Source organism: Passer domesticus, chromosome 6 (assembly GCF_036417665.1).
Source record: "Passer domesticus isolate bPasDom1 chromosome 6, bPasDom1.hap1, whole genome shotgun sequence".
Lineage (NCBI taxonomy): Eukaryota > Metazoa > Chordata > Aves > Passeriformes > Passeridae > Passer > Passer domesticus.
In genome coordinates, this window is record NC_087479.1 from 49,892,190 (window position 1) to 49,915,134 (window position 22,945).

Sequence of the window (22,945 nt, forward strand, 5' to 3'; positions counted from 1 at the left end):
CCTTAGGAAACCAAAGTGTGCAGAGACAACGGTGCGTGTCTGTCCATCCCAGCAGGCATTTGAGGCAGACCAGATCTGGGAAGTGCTCCTAATTCCCATAGTTTTGACACAACATTTAAAGTTCATGTAATTTGTTATAAGACATATCAGCAGACTTCTGTTTGTGGAATGTTTTTGTAACAGTATCCAGCAATGATTTCTCTCTACTCCTTACATCTTTTTTATAACATATGGCTGTGATCTGAGTCTGACATGATCAGAGTCAAGTTTTCCTGTAATTTTAGGAGTGCTTGTGGTACTGGCTCATTGACCAAAAGCTGAAGCTACAGATATTTTTTTTTGTCATGAATTATAAGTATTGAAATTCTTTAAACTTAGAAATTAAACAAATGTGAAGTAATATGCAATGGGGTTTTTTTGCTCATTGTTCCTGCCCAGTGTGTTGAAACCCTTTTAAGATTAATTAAGATTAATTAAAGGCAAGATTTAATTAATGATAGCCGAAAGTACAGTTGTACTTTCAGAGATACAAAGTTGCCTTCAAAGTTTGTGTTGCTCATAATGAGCTGACAGACATCTGAATGGAGGCCTGAAAATCATTAGCAAGAGTTTTATATTAAACATGACATAAACCAATATTTCTATTACTTCCTTAGCCACTAGCAGGACTGAGCTAACTATATTAAAAATCATGCTCAAACTGTATTTAAAACATTGCCACTGACTGTGGCACCATTGATGAATAATCCGCAGCTGTTGGGCTTGTATCATTACCTGAAATCCCAGTTGCCATGTTAAAATATGTGACACATTTGTAGTTAGCAAAATTCAAAAACAAGATTTGAAAGCCTCATAAACATTTGGTGACTGGTATCCAAAATTATAGACAACAGCCAATTAGAGAACTAAACAAGGATTTTTTTTCCCCTGAAATATTAACACTTTAAAGGAAACATAATTCTTTCTATAGGCGGCTGCATAATTTTGTACATTTGATGTTGTCAGTGCTGAAATATACCTGACAGGGATGGACACACCAAGACAGCTTTGAATGCAGCTAAGGCTAAACCCTCTCTTGAGCATGACTGACATATATCAGCTGACATCAGAGTATAGAGTCAGGAGATATAGGTAAGCCCTGATTCAATTTCAGGTCAGAAAACCTATGTAATACTAAAATATTTAGCATACTAAATACTAAAGTATCTAGTTCTCAGTTATTGAGAACATTGGATGATGTGAATGAGATTTTTGGTTCGTGTTCTAGAAATAGATTTTCCTTTCACAGATGCTCACTTTTGGGTGATGGTGCTGCTTCTTTTGAATTGTAAAATGTGCTCAATGTTAATGGATCCTTCTGGTTTTGTGGATGTGGTCAAATTGTTGGAAATTTGTAGGAAGTGTGTTAAGATTTTGTTTTCTAGTAGAAATCTGCAGGGTAGACCTAACCTTTCTGTTGACAATTACTGATTTTACCTTAGCTCAGGTTGCATTGTGGTTTCCTTCAGCAGTTGTATTCAGGGATTCAAATTCCATCAAGGCCTGATCTTCATTTCTACCAAAGGATTGGATCTATTAAAATGTAAATCTCTTGATTGGATCCTAGGCTCAGAGCAAAAATTGTTTTGCCCCTATCTCACTGTGAGATTTTGTAAAAGAGAAAAAACTTATCTGTAGTTGGTTTTCCTTAGTGAAAATAAGATGGATTGAAAAACTAAATTAATTTTTAGAAAGCAAATAGAAGTAGATGAAAATGCCTTATTAGTACTTAACATTGAGTTCCATGTTCATTCAAGTTGATATTTTAGAATCAGGGGCTTGTGAATTAAATATTTGGCCTCACAGTTTGCCATTTGGGAAAACATACAAAAAGAGTTCTGGGTCCTGTTTTGATGTTTTCGTTCACATTTTTCACACTGTAGTTTTCTTGATTCTGTAAACCTTGTGTTTAGCACGTGCTGCTGCTTTCTTTGATACTGTTCTACCAGTGTGTGCTAAGCATGTACCTGAAAGGTGGGTGCATGTCTGCTAGTTTAAATAGAAACAGTTTTAAATAATATGGTGAGATCTGTCTCTCTACTTTGTCTGTATCTGTGTATTCATCTGTCCTTGTGTTAGACTAATGAGACTTTTCAAAGTCTCTCGGAGGATAACTTTTGCTATGAAACCTAGCTGTAAAGTCAGTTCTTAGTGTCCTCAGCATGGGATTGGCATCACCCCATCTCCTTAAATTCATTGATTTAGTGTCTGAGTCCTTAGTGCCTGTGTGCTCGCTTGCAGTGCTTGCTGTCTCTTACTTCAACTTGAAAATTCCTTGGGTTAAAGACTGTGTTTTTCTACGTATCAAATCATGGCCTGAGATTACACAGATTTAAGCTTTATCTGTGTGTTCTTGGTATCTTTCAACCATGCTCCAAGTAAACTAAAATTGCAAGCCAGTTGCAAGCTGAATAGCAATTGGTAATTGATTGGTTCCAGTAGCAAGGCCTAGCTTAATGTTGTCAATTCTAGTTCAGTTTTTGAACCTCAGTCCAGGCTTGGAGGAGAACAAGCTGACCTCATCTTTTAGAAGAACATATTCCAGTTCACCAGTAAACTTAAGAACCCAGTTTTGCAGCATTTCAGATGATGGGTTTGTTGTCCAACATACAAAGTCAATGAATAGCCCAAGATTCCCTTTAGTTAACAGTCAATAGTCTGTCTTTTCCTGTACAGGGAATTAGTTCTTCCCATTCATATTTGGCTTGAGCTAGCCATGTTGCAAGGAATGTGCAAAATGGGAGATTCTACTTGTCAAAAAGCAAGGGAAATTAAATGGTAGGGAAAGAAATGGTGTTAGGCCCCATGAAGTATTTAACCAGTTGCCAGAACATGGTAAAAAAAAAAGAGTAGTGGTAATTGCATCAGCGGCAGTGAGTGTGGAGTCATGTGAAGGAGAGGAATGATGTAAGTGAGGAAGGACAGGGAGGAAGGAACATGTGAGAAACATGAGAAAACTGAGATACAAGAGGAGCACAAGGCTGATCTCTAAGGCTGAGGAAAAAACTGCCATCAATTTTCCACTCCCTGGAAAGAGGGTAGACATCATGCCCAGTGTTTTGCACACCTATTAGGTGTATTATTAAAGGAGCACCTCTACCTTATGCTCAAAGCCTCAACAACCTGATAAACACCCAACAGCAAATAATTGCTTATACAAAAGGGTAAGGACTTCTTCCCTACTTCAAAAAAGATTGGCTTTGAGCAGCTGAAGAGGCAGGTGAAAGGGAACCATACATTTACAGGCAGATCAACCTTGGCAGGCTGCCAGGACGATCCAAACCTGTGAGGTAACTTGTTTAACACCCTCTTGTGCAGAAGTGTAAACAGCAGGTAGCACAGGCAGGGTAAAGCATCACCTACTTTTGTGACAGTGCTTCGTAAATAGTGGAGGAAAGAATTCCTCTCCACGCCAGAATTTGTCGCACATAAATATTTGTAATAGTTGCTATGGCAGTTGAGAGGAGAAAGATGAAAATCAGAAAACAGTGAAAGCTGTCTGAAAACAAAGAAATGTATCCAGAGAGTAAGCTCAAGTACTGGAATTTTTATTGCCCTGAATTCTTGTTATAGGCCTTTGATTGCAAAAACACCACTGCAAAACAAAAAAAAAACCCAAACCCCAAACCACCCAAATCCAAAAACTGTACCTTTATATTTGAAGATAAAATATATCTTTATATTAATATATCTTTCATTAATAATCCCAGATGCTAAAATGTGGCCTTCATTAATTGTAGTTGCCATTTTTAACATCCATGAATCTGATTGTGCCTTATTCTTGAGCGATATCCTTAAATTTTCCAGAATAACTCATAGCAGATAGGAATCTGGGATGAAGTTCTTGGGCATGGTATTTCAGTTGTGTTGGATGAGATTCTGTGCTTTAGTGCTGGAGTAACTCAACACCTGCAGATGGGATAGGAATAAGATGTCTTTAAGAACACCCCATCACTTTTCTGATGGCAAACACTTTGTGCATCCCATTGTTGCCAGCCATCCCCATAACATTTTAGAAGGGGAACTGAAAAACCTGTGCTGGGAGTGTATGGGCTGATCTTTCCATAGCATTGAAAATTATTCCCCTCAAGACACTAATATTTAACATATAGTATACTTCTCATTTTCAGAATAACGAATCTGGGTGTCCTTCACAACTGTTAACTTTTGATTTTCAGCTTTCTTAGGTATTTTTTTCCCTACTGTTAAATATGAGGCTTTCTTGTCTGACATTTCCAAGCTACAGTAATTGATTCTTATAGAATAGTATCTTTATTTTAAAAAAATACACTTAAGATTTTTGATATTGTACAATTGACCACTTTTACAATGCCCTGAGTTTTACATAGGGGCACCTATTAGCACACTTATAACTAAGAGATTTTCACAATTTCCATTATATAGTAAAACATTATTTTCAGGAACTTAGAAGGTGGCTGTAAAAAGCAACTGTGGGCTGCAGTTTTACACAGAAAATCTTCACCCATGAGAAAATTATTGTCACAAATGCTGAAAGCATCAGTCAGTATGCATAGCTATTTTTAGGTGGACTGACTGAAAAATTAAATATAGCAATTCAGTGGTTTAAAACATTTTTTCACACTCATGTACAGCCACCAGGTGTAAAACACCCCGTGGTCCTGATTCTCTGAGGGTTTCTTGGTAGTGCTCCAATATGACAAAAGAAGCTTGAAGCTCCACAAAATAGTGTAAAATTTCCAGGCACAATTGAATTTTCTGTTGATGGAGGAAGCCACCCTTATATCATACTGAAGGAGGGAGGAATCTTGCCCTTCTTCCTTAAATCCTTGAGCACAGGGAGTGGAGCAGAAATATGAATACACTAAGGAAAGAACATCATATATTCTGGCTAAGCACTAGCAATTGGTACAGATTCAAACAAGCCCTCTTTGTACAACTGTCTATTTTTCTTAGTCTAAAATGTGAACAGTTTTCTCCTTCAGGAGTCTCAATATCTCAAAAATAGAAAAGTGTTTAGGATCATTTGCCTTTCTCCCATGTACATATGCAAAGTTTTTAAGCAAGTGCCTAATGAAGAACTTGGTAGCAAGGGAAAAATATTTCCTTAATTTGTACATTGATTTAATTTCACAGGATCAGTGGTCCAAAGAGAGTGTAGTGTGAGCATTGCAGCATCTTCATAAATTCTGCAAATAATAAATGATTGTGTTTTCAATTTGGAAGGGGTGGTTTCACAGGAATTGAAAAAAAGGAATTATTTGTAAATTTTCAAGTAAGCCTCTATTTCATAGTAAACACTGTATTTTTTTATCCAAACCAGTTAACTGTGGTAACATATTAAGACATGCCATTACCGTATTTATAAAAACATCTTCCTGGTTTTGTTTACACATCCCAAGTGCCCAGGGGTACCTTACTTGAAAAATTAGCCTGAAGAACAGCTCCTGTTAACATGCTGTTTTTGCTTCTTTCTCTTCATGTTATATTACTTGCTAGTTACATTATCAGTTGTTGTAATATCAGCACCCCATGTAAAAGGCAAGAAGAAATGGCCTATGCATATCTCAGGCCCAGCTCCTTGCTAATTGCTGGTATGACAGCAGTGGATGGAAAGAATTAGCTATATTGATACAAAGAATGGTGTTGCATCATTCAGAAAGTGACAAATTATTGAAGATGGATGCAGGAAATGGGTCACTAAAGCAGTGGCTGCAACACATTTTAAAATCTTTTGCCGAGTATTCTGCATTTCTTTGTAACACGTAATTTGAGGGAGGTGGTTTTGTAAAACCCTCTCCCATTGTTAAACATAATTCCCTTTTACAAACTACATTGTACTTAAGCTTTTTAAAATCACTGTTTTGGTAAAGAACATGTGAGCAAGCAATGAACAGTGTTCAGCCACACCTTGAACAATGCATCCATCAAATATGAAGTCAGACTGCCTTCTTTCTCTGTCCTTAATTCCCATCTGTCATTTCTCCATCTTAAAACAAAACAAAGCATTGACTGAAGTATGAATGGATCACTATGGTCCTTGTTCAAACAGGACTTTTTCAACAAAAAAGCTTTTAGGGATGACTGAAGACTGCAGAATTAGCCCCTGTGTTTTAAATTAATGTTGTGTTTTCTGGATGTTCTAGGTGACACTCATGTCATGAGAAATTTGAAATGATGTGAATAACAGCTACACTGGCTGTTACTTTTATGGAAACATTTTTATGTTAAAGAGATTAGTGTATTCTTCTTTGTATTGCTTTGACTTTGAATATGATTAATATAGTAACAATATAATTGCTTAGCTGGTAGACCAGGTGCTTTTTTTTTTCTGAAAAATCAAATCAAATCCTTAGATCTTCTCAGATACCTAACAATAATTGTTAGTATTTTTTCTCTTGGATTGGGCTGTTTCATCCATGACTTTCCTTTCTGTAGGCCTCTATTTTCCTCAACTGAGGAAACTATATGAAATTACATATCAAAGGGGAACAACAGCAATATTTGTGGATTGAAAAATGTAGTTTATTGTTAGATCTGATGACTGGCAGTCCCTTACTTCTGGCATCATTACGTAGGCTGAAAAACTTTCGCCTTAAATATGATTCATATTTCTTTTCTGTCAATAACATTAATATCAGAATGGGGTTGTTAGCATTTAATTAATTATCTGTGAAGGGTCTTGAAGTCTGCAAGTGGCACATGATTGAAAAATATGATGACACTTAAACACCTCCCCAAATTCATAGTAGAGGCTGCTTCTTCATCCCAATTTCTCTACAGATGTTTCATGGACCTTCACAGAATAACTGTTATGTTGGAGCACATGTGTGACTGTGTCAGCCACCAGGAGCTAAAGCCAGGCCTCAAGCCCTAATTAATTCAGTTAATATCCCACGTAATTTAAAGCATTATTTTATTGTTTTAGCTATAGTCCATGCCAAGTTTCCATGAGGGTTAGCTTTGCCATAGAATGTGGTCAAGAAATCTAAACTGTTTGTGTAAGCCATCAAGCAAGTAGCTGCATTTAGCAGTTTTAATTCATTTATATAGCACAGTTTGGGCAGGGCTGGCTGTGAAGCGTGGATGTGCTAGCAGCTTATTTAGAATTAATGTTTTGGTATTTATTAGGGCACTGCTAACAATTCAGCTTTAAACACGGGTGAGTGAATGGTGGAGCTCAGAACAGTTGCTTTGATTTCACATGCAGCAGATATTCCACTCTTAATTTTAGCTTTAGACTTTCAAATGGGGAAAGATGTATATGCAGGTTGTGAGTATGGCTGTGAAAACTGGTGCTGTGTTTTAATTGAGATTAAGTATTTTGCTTGCATATGTAAAACAAATGTACTAAAAAAAGTAAACTCGCTGCCACCAAAACTGAAAACAAGGCACTCTGGAAAATATATGCTGATATATAACTGGCTAGAATTTCCTTCATTTTGCAAAGCCACGAGCCACATGCATCAGCTCACCACAAAGTCATTAGGTCTTTTTAAACTCAGATGAAAAACATTAACAAATACCACAAAAGGCTTTAGTATGGCCCCTTTGTTCATTCACATATGGCAGTTTATAACTCCTGCACCACTTGGGTCGTGTGTTTGTTTAAGCTGCCTCCATCAGGCCAGCCCTGAAAGAACAAAAGACATCTTGAGCGATCCTAAGCAGGAAATGGGCTAATCTAAACATGGCTTGTGACACTATAAGTAGAATAGAAAGGGGAGGGATTGATTAGTCATTAATGTCCAATTGACTCCATATGGATGTTGCAATAATAAGGCCTTTTTCAGTGCAGTAGCGGAGTTATTGAATTAGAGGTTTATGTTTCCTCAGAGCTGACCTTAGGGAATTCCCAGTTGGTTCTTCTTGTTGATGTTTTAAAGAGAATGGAGTCTCTTAGCGGGGAAAAAGGGAAGTCTTATCATAAGGAAGTGTTGCTTGGATGTAGCTAACCTGTGCTACAGTATATTCTCACCTTTTACTATTTACTTAGTGCATTTCAGAACCCTTACAGGTGAAAAATTTTAGAGGCCATTTAAATATTGCAGTATTTCATGAATTGCTTCTGGCTTTCCCAGTTTTATTCCCCATTCATTCACTGACATGCAGCCTGTGAGAAATGTTCACTGCTCAAATTGCAGCTGAATAATATTTGTTTAGCATTTGGAACAAAAGCTGCCTGACAAACAGAACATTTGTGTCACCCCTGTTCCAAACCTTGCCATGTTTCCAAGTGGGTATTTTGCCAGTGATGACAAGACATGCCAGTAAATAATGAGAAAATCTGAATGGTGTTGGAGATGAAGAACTAAGAGGCAGGCAAGGGGCAAAACAGATAAATGTTATTCTACAACTGCTACATGTCACTTAGATTACAGTGAAGTAGCAGTAATTCTTGTAACATTCTCTAAACTTGATAACCCAAAATATTAGTTAAATGACAACTCTTGTGTTCTAAGCTTGCCAAAGCTGCCTTTTCCATTCTGTTCTTTCCATATTTGTCTTTTTCTATTTGATTTTAACTACTGCTGTGTGTCTCACAAAGGCTGCATTTGTCTGTGCACAGGCTGAGGGCACCACAGGGCACTACTACACTGGTTTTTCATTCTCCCTGTTTTTTTGGCATGTCCATATCTATGAGTAACCCATCTCTTACAGTGAAAGAGTGACTCCTGTTTGCATGTTTGTCAGGTGCCTCTGTGGTGCTAGCTGTATTACCACAGACAGGGCCAGATATTTTGGAGGTCACAATCAGTCGTTTCCAAACTAGGCAAATATGTCACCTCAGCTTAATGAATAACTGATGATGGGAGCTTTACTACTAACCAGTCATTTTCATACCAGGAACCTAGAAAGATTGTCTTTATTTCCATGTATCCTGTCTTGGTGTGTGTCCATGGAAGATGATCTGCAGTACATACTCTAGATCTCTAGATTAGCCAGATCCATTGTCTGGGAGGAAGTCAGGGGAAATGTATCACTTCAAACATGAATCAATGGCCATACTGTGAAGAGTCATTAAGGCATAACAGGGTGACTGACAAAAATCTTTTTGCTGTCACTTCTTTTCTCTCTTTTCCTCACCTTTTTCTCAGCTCTTTTTTTGCTTCTTTCTATCACATCTATTATTGTTTTCTGGTAACATGTAAAGGCCCAGTCTCAGGTTTTGTGGGAGGTGATGTGCAAAATGGAAGGTAAACCCACATCCCAGTAAAGAGAGCAGGATTAACCCTAATGTGGCCAAGATTTCAGGAAGCATGCAGAAGGAACGATGCCTGTCCTAAAAAAATTTCATTAGTAAATGTAAGAAACTCAGATAAAGGCAGGAATAAATAAATAAATAATGTAACAATTGTTATTTTATGTTTCTTGACATTTATTTCACATGAGGATGTTTATTTTTCTTGATGATCAGATTCTTTTATCTTTCTAGTATTCTCGGATTAGAGAGCTGTTTAGAAATGAAAATATTGTTGGAAATTATTTTCATGAAGCTGTAGCATTTTTAGATTTAGTCTGTGGCGTTTTCTTTGCCTCAGTATTGCCTCTCAAGCAGTATAGAATCCAGCTTTCACAGAGGGGCTGCCTGCCATATATCGAAAAAAAGAAATCACTCTTATTTAATCTGATTTTAGTTTTAATTCATCAAAGTTATGACAAGTTGTGCAAATGCATAGGATCTAGGAAGTAAGGCAGTGAACACTTCCAGAAGCTAAAAGCGTCACTTTGAGGACAGCCCCTGTCTTTAGGCCAAAATATAGAGTTCTTTGCCACCTAAGCCTCTAGGGCAGCCAAACTGTACTGCTTTTGTAATAATTATAAATTCTGACCAGGCTCTTAATTCTGAAAATCCCTTCTCCTATGATTGCAGTGTGAAGAGTAACTGGCAGATAGAGCATTAGTTGCCACAGAGAGACAATTGCCAATTCCTTCTCTTGTCTTTCCCTTTACCAGTAGTACATTTCCATTTTATCTGTTATTTTGGGTTCATTAGTTATTAGAATTTCCTGAAAATATGTTCAGAAAGATTTAAAACACCTACTTTTTTGCACTTGCATATATATTTTCTTTAAAAATTCTAAGTGTCTCTTTGAGCCTCCGTCAGTACTATAATTATCATAATAGGAAAAATCTCCATAGTTTGTTAAATCTGCTGAAATGGTTTTTATAGGGCACAATAAAGTCAAAATATCTCCTTGACAGGATGAAGTATCTAAGAACAACTTTGAAAGCTTGTTATGTGTTTCAACTTGTAAAATCTCACAGAGCATATGTGTATTTGTATCATTAGCACCTCATTTCTAATCTAAAAAGGTACTTAGACCTTCTGACTTCCCCCATAGAATCCCATGCTACAAGAATTATTTTATTATAATGCTCTATATGCTGAATATAATTCTGTGGTTCTGAGACAGAAGAGCATGAAGATTATATTGCTTTCGTTATTTGAAGAAATTCATTTTGCAAATGCTTTTGTGATGGCCTATAGGTCAGCCTGCAAATATTTCCCCAGAGATCAAGCTCAAAGAACATCAACTCTTTGGCTGCTTTTTCAAGTCCTTCAAGTAAGGACTTGCAGAAAGCAGATGCAGCCAGAGTTGACCTTCCTTGGATGGTTGTAATTTATTACTCCAAGTAAGAATTGTTTTCTGACATAACCTTTCTATGAAAACAGATAATTTATGGTGGTTTTCTGCCTTCTTTTTTTTTCCTTTCTTTTTTTCTTTGGTTTTTTTTTTTTTTTTTTTTCATTCTGTTAGATTACATCCAGGTTAAAAAGCCACCTATAATCTTGTTCCCAGTAAAACTACTCTTTACCTGCATTAGGCTTGAAAAGTGCAAAATTGTGTTAGAAAGGGCTAAAGACAAACTCTTCCGTAGCTGTAGTGAATAAGTACCTTTGGGAAAGGAAAAGATGGAAAGACACCCAATGGATTCAAATATGTCTTTCCTGTGCTGTGAGTAGAGCAGCTTAATAACAAATAACTTTTGCATAAATAATTTTTTTTTTTGTCACCAACTTCCTAATTGCCCACATAGTAGTAAGAGATTTTTATTAGATTATCTTAAAGGATAGAACAACTGTTACATGCTGTGTTGGACTTTTCTCAAATTATACAGTTCTTTGTCCCAATAAATATTTCAATGTTGACTTACTATGTTTGAAACTTATTTCAGTTTCTAAATAAATTAATCCTCTCTCAAAATATGGTATCTTTGATACATTTGTGGTCCGAGGCAACAATGAACAGAGCCTCATTGACCATTCACCCCCCTCAACTGGTCCTACCTGCAGGTCACTCTGCAAAACTGCTCTTCCCTTTAGCAATAAAAAAGCTGACTGCAGCCTCCTGTAAATGCAGAACACCTGTGGCACGGTGTTTAACTTAGCACAGTGCTAAAACAGTTTTGCAGCTCACATTTGCCACAAACCTGTCTTCTTTTATGTGCACGCGTGTTAGTATACAAATTGCCAAATTGGTGTCAGTTGTAAAGTAATGGCATGGGAGGCATCATAAATTACCAGGGTGATCCTCAGGAGAAGACACTGCTGTATGTGAATGAGTGTTTTGCTCTCAGGGTAATGTATGTCTTCATCTGGCCCAGTAGTCAGCATATTGCCCTGTGTTGATGGATATAGTCAGCTTGAAACTACACTACATTTCACTGCACAATAAACATGGCTGTCAACACCATATAAAGCAAAATCAATTTATCCTGTATGGTCAGTGCGTTTTAAATGAAATTAATGTACTGTGGACCTGGTGGCAAAAAGGTAGTGTATTAGTTATGCATCCTCTGTTTTAGGGCCCCTTTTTCATGCAAATGTGTTTCTTATATAGAATTTTTTAAAAGGTATGCCTATGTAATGCTTTCACCCTGAATTAGGAAAATTGATTTTTGCACAACTAAAAACTTGTGCCTGTATTCAGTAAAACTGCAGTGTTTTGTTTTACATACTGTAAATAATTAATCTTATATTATTTGGCAGATAAATTCATGTTGGTAGCTGTTATAGTTTATAAAAAAAAAGGAGGCCTATTGCTATACTAATTTGTTGTCAAATATCTTGTTTTTTCAAGGTATTAAGTTATATGACCAGTTTGATAAGGTCTAAGACTGTCAGTCTCCCACTATAAACACTTTTTGGCTTTTTTATAGCTAAGGTATAACTCTAAAAACATATCTTATCATCGCAACTGCAGAAGGTTTTTTTCCAGTAAAGGCATGCCTTGGTCATCTGTTTCTCCCATAGTAACCAGTTCTGCACCTCAGCTCTGTGATCTCTAAAGCCCCATGAGGCTTTGCTGTTTGTGGTCAAGAAACAGGGCTGGATGCATTCAAAAACCCAGTTGAGGGCTGGCATGTACAAGCTGAATTGATGGCAGATAAGGATAGGACACTGGGATACACTATGGCACAGCAGGCATGGAGCTGGAGTCCTTGTCTCCCACCCTGGAGGCTCCAATGTGCTGTGTGTGTACCTGTTGGAGGGAGACAGTTTTATTACATGTATGTGGTTCAAATGCTCCAAAGTGCATCTAGAATTCAATCAAAGCAGATGCAACTTTAAAATGTTCAGCTTCAAATAGAATCTGATCCATACAAACAGCAGCATGTACCTGGTGCACTGTATAATTTAATTTATTAAATGTTTGGCACGTGCTTCACTGCTCAAGCAGCAAATCTGTCATTGGCTTGTGTCAGCAGGCCTATATCAGTTTGGATTCTCAAATATAACTTTTATGCGAGTCTTGTTGAACATAATTTTATGGTAAAGCCCCAAATGGAAACTTTATCAAATCTCCATGTCTTAATTGGATGAATACCAGTGCAATTTTTTTCTTCAATTTGATGTTGGGTCATCTCAGATGGGCAAGCCTGCCCAGCTACACTGAGACCACTGGTTGGCCCATCTCTCTCTGTCTGATAGGTCTGGCAGCAGAGAGAGAGACATAGAGAGAGAGAGGGAGCCAAAGAGGCTAAAATAAGCACAGCTCTGAAAGCGCTTTCCTAATCCACGTAATAATGTTTTGCATCCATCTTGTTTCCTCCTGCCCTGACGTTACAGGGAGTAAAGCAGTGAATGGCTCTGCAGCTAAACTACAGCAGTATTATTGTTGGCCAACAGGAGGGGCCACGGTGGCTGAAGCCCGGGTCTACCGGGACTCGCGGGGCCGTGCCAGCAGCGAGCCCCACATCAAGCGGCCGATGAACGCCTTCATGGTCTGGGCCAAGGACGAGCGCCGGAAAATCCTCCAGGCCTTCCCTGACATGCACAACTCCAACATCAGCAAAATCCTAGGTAAGCGCAAAGCAACGGGCAGCAAGCTGTGCTGGCAGGTTCAGGTTGGGTGTTAGGAGGAAATTCTTTACTGGGGGGGTGGTGAGGCGCTGGCACAGGAGGGCTGAGAGGCTGTGGATGTCCCATCCCTGGAAGTGTTCAAGACCAGGTTGGATGGGGCTCTGAGCAACTTGTTGAAGGTGTCCCTGCCTAAGGCAGGGGGTTGGACCTGTATGATCTCTGTGGTCCCTTCCAACACAAACCATTCTACAGTTCTATGGAGTTCTCTAATTTTAGGACATATCTTTTTCTGGGAGATGTTCACCAAAATTAGAATTACTGACACTTATGCAAATGAAGATTCATGGCTTGTTTTCATTTTCATTCCCTTTCTTTTCCCTTTCTGCTCTTTCCCTAATACTTTTTATTGCCAACAGCAGTCACAACATGCTTTAAAACTTAGTAGCAATGAAAAGGAATGTTTTGTGAAATCTGTTGCGAGAGTGTGTCCCAATAAAGTCCCAATAACTGCAAGATCCCACTAGAATGCACTTGAACTACAATCACCAGAATGCAAAATGGGACTTGCTAGGGTAAATACTGGCATAAAGTTAAAAAAGTACAAAATCAAAATCAGAGTTTTATGTCAGTGCAACATCAAGAAGACCTGTACATGCAAACCTCACATCCCAAATGATGTTTGGTTCAAAACATTGCAATGTCCAAAAAGCTAAGCACTAGAAGCATGCAATTAAAATATTGCTCAGGTAAAAGACACAGTAGTTAATATTTAATTTGTATAGGTCGGGAAAATCAGGGAATATTCCATGGGTTTTATTTTGCCACTGTGCAAATAAATGGACTCATTTTTGAGAAATTTTGATTTGCTTTTTAAGACCCCTCCAGAGAATTAGAAACATACGTGAGAATGAGTGGTGAAATGTTAAAACCTATATTTGCGTTTTGAGTCTTTGAAGTGAAAGACAGATTCCAAATGTAGCTCATAATAAATAAAAGTAAAAATCAAGTTTCCTCTGTAATCATTTTATTGTAAACTCTGAGTTCAAATACAAAGTTTGTTGCATGTTAGTTCAATCAGAGGCAAGAATACATAGAAATAAATGTTACTTTGTCCTGAAACTTCCAAAATCTTTCTTAGTAGTTCTCATATTTTTGTCTACCATATAAGTGAGTTATATGAATAGCCTTTCAGTTTTATATAAAACCTTCACTGTTTCAGTGTTGGCAGCTGTAGGGAATCTATATTATTTGTGTGCATTCTGTGAAAAAAACTATTAGGAGCATAGTAACTGTATTCATTAAAATGTAAACTTCCAGCATAAATATTTCAGAAGTGCCAGCAATTGAGTGTTTGTTAACCATGGAATTAACCTGTCAGTATCTGCTCTGCCACAAATAAGTCTATGTCCATATAATATCTGTGCAACTTTTCCAGGACAATGAGAAAAGAGACTGAAATATTAGAACTGACACAGAATATTGCTGGCTTTGGATAATATTTATACAACTTTTCCATTTGTTGATGTATGAAAAATGTTGGTAAAAGAATAGCTTCCACCCACGTTTACCACAGCTGTAATCGTTTTATTCATCTAAAAGACACCAAAAAGCTATTTTATGCATTTCTTATTCCCGTCTCTGTTCAAATGTTTAGATAGCTCCTTACAAACAATACGAGAGATCTGAATACTTTTGCCTCTTCCTGTGTACACTGTGTTAATTTTTAAATTTTTTATTGGTGCAGCTTTCAATGAGAGTTTACAGTACCTGAAGTGGTGTATATAGTTACAGTGTGCTTTCTGTTTTACTTTTTATCTTTCCAATGTGAGTTTGTGAAATGTAACTTTCTCGATTCCTTTCTCTGTGCTTACTACATCTGGCCAAAAAATAATATGCAAATAGAATTTAAAATAGGTGTCAGTATTCTGCCAAGCTTATATCAGAAGTTCAGTAAATTTAAGATGCCCAGACAGCAAGGGATTGTTCATAATTTTGCTGAATCCATAAGGTTTGATACTTTTTTCCTGCTACATAGCAAGCTATTAATATCTATTAGCAGGAGTGTATAAACCAAATTCTCATAAAAATATCAAAGAAGCCTGTGTCCCTAGGCAATGTGTTAGGCTTTTAACAGTGAAAGTATGGCTGCAGACTTTCCTTAACCACCATACTGTGCGTGGTATTACAGAGGTATGGAATTACTCACAGATTAATGCTCTTATTGTAAAAAATTAAGTAGTCTGTTTTGCAGCATGAGGCTGAGATTTTGAGACTTAACTATTGATTTTAAGTGCACCCTATTTAATAGAGATTTACATATGCTTGGTCTGCAGCAATATCTGAAAGTCAGGGTTCTTTTGAGGTGTCTCACGTTGTGCAAGCCAATATATGTGCAGACTGATGTAAATTTAAATCAGTTTATTTAACGAACTTAATTAAAATTTATTACGGCGAGAAGGCACGTTGAGTTGTGTGTGTGCACAGCTAAGCCTGCTTCACTTGAGCACTTACTGACATTTTGTGTCTGTAGGATCTCGCTGGAAGTCCATGTCAAACCAAGAGAAACAACCTTATTACGAAGAGCAGGCACGACTAAGTAAAATCCACCTAGAAAAGTACCCTAATTACAAATACAAGCCTCGACCAAAACGCACCTGCATTGTGGATGGCAAGAAACTGCGCATTGGCGAATACAAGCAGCTGATGAGGTCTCGAAGACAGGAGATGAGGCAGTTTTTTACCGTAGGGTGAGTACAATTGTTGTAATTGTTTTCCAAGATGGAGCACGCTGTTTGAAGCCAAATAGACTTATCTGTTTAAGTCACTGACTAATGTCATTCCGAAGGGAAAGGGTTTGAACCGGTAAGACCTTATTAAAAACATAAGATGGAATATGGAGCTATCAGCTTGCCACTGAATGCTGATTATGAGACTGATTGTGGAATTCTTTAAAGTCAAAAGAAGTTGTTTCCCATTAGCCTGAAAGGTTTGAATCATGTCTTTTGTGAGTTTTTTGTAAGCTAATCCATTCTGGGTTAGTAATGACTCCAGCATAATTTCCTAAATTAAGAAAAGAACAAAGAGAGAAACACAAAGGATTATTCCTGTGTAGAATAAAGAATCAGGAGAGGGGGAAGAGGGAGAGGAGTAATAGCAGTTGCATGAGGAACACACACAATGAATGACATCAAGGTATGAAGCTACTAGGATTTCTGTTATATAGAGAAGTACATATTTTTTATTTTTTTTAAAAATCATTTTTATAAGAAGTGTTTCAAGTAGTTCGTAGATAGACTGGGTAGATTTATAACTCAACATGTGTGGCCCAAAAAGATCCTGGCACAGTTTTAAGAATACTGTGTGTGTTTTTAGGGGTATTTCCTCTGGTGTTCATCAGACAAAGCAGCGCTATGAAACATCTACAGGGTAAAGATAACAAAAGTCCAGTGAAACAACTGCACCATAACTGATTTCTTGCTCCTGTTTCTTTTTTTTTTTATGAATTAATCTGTGATGCTCAGTGCTCTAACACAATGTTTCTGGTGATTTACAAAGAGTCTAAAAGCTGTCTCCAGTGCCAGCCTTTCCAAATTCACAATGTTCTGCTTATTTCTCTAATCACAATAGTCTCCTTTTGTTGGGTACTTCACTACCAGATAATTGACCTTGACGTCGATTATGTGCCCTCATTTTTGGCTTGGGATGCAGAACTCCTGTTGCAGTCAATTATTTTGTGGTACAGCCTGCAACAATGTGGGCTCTTTCTTCAATCAGTAAATAGAAGTGGTTTTGATATCTTGAAATAGCCTTCCAGTCTATAGTTATGACATTGGTTTTTTTATTCTCCAGTCTAAGGGAAATTGTTTACTAATAGTCTTCCATCCAAATTGCACATAGGACTCTAAATAAAAATCTGAATTTATACAGCACGTCACAAATTATATTCAGATTGAGGGAATGAAATTCTAGCTTACATCTTCCAAAGCAGATTGACAGACCAAATCACATCTAGACAAGAAATGCAAAAGAAATGCCAAAACAGCAGTCTGAACAATTTGGGAATTGTTTGCTAATTCAAAACAGCATTAAGCAGTAGCATTTTACACATTAAATGTGATGGCTAAATGGGAGTGAATATTAAGGATGGATTAAAGAATCTTCTAAAAGTGCCTACCTAAAGAGTGAATTCCTGTTAAAATATATATATACTGAAAGCTATTCAAAACTGAAATGGTGCAACCTAAATGTAACATCTTTCTCATATATCCAACAGTGTGATCATGAACACCATGAAAATGTCACCATTTTTTGAAGGGATTGTTTCCAATTTCTATTTATGCTAAGTCCACTTCACTGTGTCTTATTAATGTTGAAGAAGTTTAAAGTAAACTACCTCTGTGCAGTTATATGATGATGCACTGGACTTTACCAAAACCAATGAGTTTTAGTTGTGCAAGTGATGGAAAAGGGAGTATGAAGTCTAATGGATGCATGCAATGGAGGTGAAATGAGATCCATGTTGCTGTTCAATGTGAATATAGATTATGGTCCTGAGGAGTCACAGGGTGGGATTTAAAAAAAAATTATTTCATGCTTCCCTGTGACTTCCCACTGTTGTCCCAAATTCCCCTTTTCCCTCAAGAATAATTTAAAACAAACTTATTGGAAGACACCAAGTAAAATTAGTGAAAAAGCCAGACTAGAACATCTTTTTTGAACTGGAACATAAAACATGGAATCATTTGTCTCAGCAGAATAGTTTACTAAGTAATGAAAAGCAACATTTCTTCCAAATCAGATTATAACTAAGTGAAACACAGTAACTGAGCCCACCAGCTTCTTAAACTTACTCTTCCCTGTGTTTAACATAAATATCACATAAAGCATCAGCTGGAACAGTTTTCCTAACTGACCTCACACCCCCATTATTTTTCCACTGTTTTGATGGAACAACATAAATCGTCCTTCAGAACTGCAGACGTGAGAGTTGAGATGTTGTTTCCTCTTCAGAGTGAAATAAGAGACAAATGTGGTTTTTCGGATTGAATATGCTCTGTGTTTACAGTAAATAGTTCAGTGGAAGATAGAGAACAAAAGTGCAAAATAGACTCTAATGAAATGTGCCAAGTGCTTCATACTGCTTGAAGTACTGCTGGGGGTTTTTTGTTGCTTTTTTTGTTTTAAAGAACAGACCAATTAAATTGAGAATGGGCACACCAAAATGGCAACAAAATATCATCACAGAATAAAAAGATAAGTAGGAGATATGTGAAGAGTCAGATACACATTCAAAGCAGGTGGCTAAAGGAAATAGTAAAAAGCAAGAAAAAAAAATTTCATGATTGTGTTTGCAATATTTTTATACCAAATGTTAGTTTATGTTTTACGCAATCCAGTAAAGGCTAGTTCCGGTCAGACTCCCTTAGGTGAGCCAATGGCTAACATAGGATAATTCTGCTATGGGTACACCCTCCCCCCCCTCCACCCCCAACATGGAGTTCTCCATGGCTCAAACTTTTTTGTTACAAAAGGCTCACACTGCTCACTTCCCTGAATCGCAGTCTTTGACAAAATTTGGTAAGATGCAAAAAGGGGGTTTAAAGAATTTCAAGATACAAACTAGCCAAAATTTAAATAAGCTAATGAAGGGCCAGGTTCTGTTTTGATGTTTGAAGAAAAGCCTCCTCCAAAGAATTGAAAGAGAGTGAAGATTTCTTGGAATAAATTGGCCAGGAAATTAATGTTTTCAGATAATTGTTTTACATCTAATAGAACAAAATCTGGGAACTGCCAAGTATTTTAAAGAGCAGAGTGGAACTTACAGTGTGCGTAGGCCTTCTATTGCATCCCTACATGAATGAATTTTGTTCCAAATGAGGCAGATAACATACAGAAATAATTCATGTTTAATGCAGAGTATGTTAAAAAATTGCTGCTTTCAGTCTAGGAAAAGCTGAATCTGAAGCCAGCTAGGTCTTTAAAATAATTGAGTTATTTTTAATAGTAAAATTTTTGATGGAACTTGTGAATGATACCTTCAGCATAAATTAATCCCAAACGGACTTCAAGTGATTTACAATTTCTCCTCACTAGTAGTTTTTTGTAATGCATAAATAAATGTGAGATAACAAATGGATCATATATAAACCATAAATTCAGATATTTTAAGTTGAGTCTGTCCTTTGTTGCTTTGTCTTACAAAGATAATTCATTGCTCAGTCATTTTTACAGTCCAATACACTCTAAATAGAAGTATATGCTATATACATTTCTCTGCAAAATGATGTAAGCAGTAACTTTTTTCTGTGCTTTACCAGAGTAAGATGTTTAGAATAAAGCCTTTATAGTGTTTATAACTACTGTACACACGTAGTCTGAATGTTGCTAGGCTATGGTTTTGAATAAGTCTGTAATATTATACTCCTGTAGCTTGAACTTAAAGCAAGTACACAATGGGTGCTTTTGTGAGATTTACTGTTATTTCATTCCTTATGGGAATGTAAGTTTCAGGGGTGTGTAACATATGAGCGTTTTGCTTGATGCAATCAATTTCTGCTTCAGACATTTAAATAGCTGTCAGAAAATGGTTGGGAAGGGATCGGAAAACAATAGTCATTTGCCAATTTAAATGTTTGGCTGGTTTGGCAAAAGTCAAAAGAGGAATGTTCTTCAGAAAAATACTAAGAATATTAACGCCACAAATTTGCGACCAGGTCAGTTTGGCTAAGAATTTTCATGTTACTTACATTTTTATATTTACTTAAATATTTTGGGCCAAATCTTAAGCCCCTGAGTGGACAGGCAAGTTATTGGTGCTGGCAGAGCAGTAATTGTCCACGTGAGGATTTCTTTGCCAAAGAGGAGATGGTGGGGACAGGAGTGGTTTGAAGCCAGGGTACCTAAAGATGTGCCACCATTCCTCATGGATCTGAAGAGGCCAAAAGATTAATGTTGCTTTCTGGAAATCTTAACAGGCAGAAAACTTCCATGAGCAACTGAGCTGAATTGTAACCTGTAGATTGCAGGTAAAGTATGTTTTTATCTCCCCTCTCCAAGGTTCTATGATTGGTAAACCTCTAGCTAGAGGCAATGATTAAATGTGTGGAATTTAATGTAATAAAAGACTCCATTAACATGACTGCCTTTAAGATCTACCAATATAAGAAAACATAATGGCCAGAGTTGTAGGTTAGAAACTCCAACTCTTCCTTTCAGGGAGAGTAGTGGGAATTTAAACAAATTATCTGTTTTCCTCTCCACAAGAACTTAATTACTTAGGAAATGATAACACTCATCTCTAGTAACATATGCCATCCACATAGCTTGTGATATTTTAAAATAAGACTTTCTGGGATGTAATGTAGCAACTAGAGCAGAATTTACAGTGACAACCTGATCAGCTCTAAATAATAACAGGTATTAAATCAGAGGTAGGTGTCCAGTTACTGGGGGTGTGTAGGTGCCCATGGTTAAGTGCTAGAAAATTTTTTGCTAGCAAATGGGTAGCAATTTGAGACCCTTTCCAATTAGGTGGTACAGTTACCACATGTTTACAGTTCCACAGTGAGATATAGGTAATTTAAAGTTATTACCCAGCCAGCAGCAGGCATGCACAGCATGTCTGATTTTTGTTTAACATGTAAAAAAGGACTGCATTTATGAATGACAAATTCAGTAAGCCCTTAACTTTCCTGTTATACCAATGATGTTCTTTGACAATTAGATTCATTCAGTAGCCTGCCATGCATTTGTGTGGTGTGGTCCCAAGTAAAAGTACCTGTGTGAATTTGGCTTCTTTATGCTCAGATGACCACCTCCATTTATACTTTGAAATGGGTGGTACTTGGATAAGTGTACCCAGTCCCACAGAAATGTAAATGTGCAGAAGAGCTCTGCTGACTGAGTTTGAAATACCAGGATTTCTCTGTCCTTTAGGCCTTAACTGATGACCATTGCTTTATCAACATATCTCACAACATTGTCTTAAGCAGACTTTTAAAATTGTTCTTGCTGCTTGCAAAAAGGAAATTTGCTTCTGAAAAAACACAAACATTTGGGGGAGGAGAGGTATAGAGGTGGATATTAGTGTTCTCATACTTAATGTCATCTGTAACACAGCAGCAGCTTTGGCTCAATCATTCTTTGAGTCAGTTCTACAACTTCTGTTACAGGAGTTGTGAAAACTTTTCTCAAAGCATAATTTGGCATTGATATGATGGTATTCTTTGATGAACAACTGGTATTGTTTTGTTTTGTGAATTTATTAATTCTAAGGAATATCAGTGAAAGATTATTAGTTGGGCAGATCAGAAAGAATTAAGTGTGTATGGCCTGGTGACAACCACATAGATTTTTCTGTTGAGCATGTGTGGGTTTCTTTTTCCTTTGTTTTGTGGAAACATTCATTAATGTGAACATTTTCTGTGTCTAAAAGATGTGGAGGAGATACTTGTGGGTTTTTAGTAGTAATAGTTTATACTCCTGAAAACATGCAATCCTAAACCAGGAATGTTCCCATGTGAGGTAGGTGTTCAATTTTATGGATAAAGTATTGAAAGATGTTTGCAGAAAATCACTTGCAAGCAAATACATTGGCTGAAAATTGTTTTCACAGAACATTTATCAGACCATTTTAAAAGTGAAAATTTAGTGAAAAATCCCAAGCTGTTTGTAAATCATCTGCAAATCATCATTTGCAAACAGGAGTATAATGACTGTGTCAAATGAATTACTGCGTTTTTGCTCACTGCTAGCCAGGTGTACGCGACTAACACAACAGATGTTTGAATTTCTCAAGCTGTGCAGAGGCTGTAAGAGTCAGGCTAGCAGTACCAGCCGTGGCAGGACTGCAGACTATTTCAGTGGTGTGTTACACAGGGTGTTTGTGGTTTCAGTGTATCACTACCCAAACCTGAAGGACTGAAGCTTCCCTGTAACTCTCTAGCGTGATATCAAAATTAGAGTCTGATCAATGAACAATAAAGACTCAACATTTAGGGTTTTTAAAATAAGCTTAACATGATTTTCTGTATTGATTTAGCCAATGATTAGGAAATTATGAGACTGGTTTATGAAATGTCCTTTTGAATTTAGCATGGAATGACACAGTGGTCAAGGGATATTCCTTAGACTATTCAAACATACCTGATACTGTTTTTCCTGCTAAAATCTATAATAGTTCACTGTTACTGGGTCAATATTTCTCTAAAGAAGGTTGGGAATACATTGAAATGTATGATTCTTTAAATAGATTATGCAAATAGGCATGTACATTCAATAACTAGTCAATACAAAATCAGCATCTTCCAGGGCAGATTTGTTGGTTTTTTTATCAAGTACTTTGCGTCAAATCCCACATCTTAAACATAAAATCCTGAGAAAGCAAATGGCATTCTGGTGATGGATCCAAATAAAAATCAAAACCCAGCAATCAAATGTCAAAAGAATGTCTAAGTGCTGTAGGAATCTACCTAGCTCTTACATAGTAAATTAGGTACTTCAGTTTCTGTCTGCCCTTTTAGGTAATCTCGAGGTCCTCTCATTAACAGAAGCTCTTGCCATGAGTTTAGATTTTGGATACATGGTGTCTATGGTAGCAGACAGGCATCACACGGTGCC

General features: G+C 37.1%; 1 protein-coding gene across 19 annotated transcripts in view; it reads left to right on the top strand.

Annotated features, from left to right (window-relative positions):
• SOX6 (SRY-box transcription factor 6) overlaps nt 1-22,945 on the top strand; it is a 403,867-nt gene that overhangs the window by 373,729 nt on the left and 7,193 nt on the right. For 17 of the 19 annotated variants that reach the window (XM_064425383.1, XM_064425386.1, XM_064425381.1 and 14 more), the window contains 2 exons: nt 13,094-13,327; nt 15,858-16,074. In XM_064425383.1, coding sequence (XP_064281453.1) covers nt 13,094-13,327; nt 15,858-16,074 — 451 coding nt within the window. The remainder of the gene's footprint in view (nt 1-13,093; nt 13,328-15,857; nt 16,075-22,945) is intronic. The other 2 variants (XM_064425378.1, XM_064425379.1) reach the window with 1 other exon arrangement.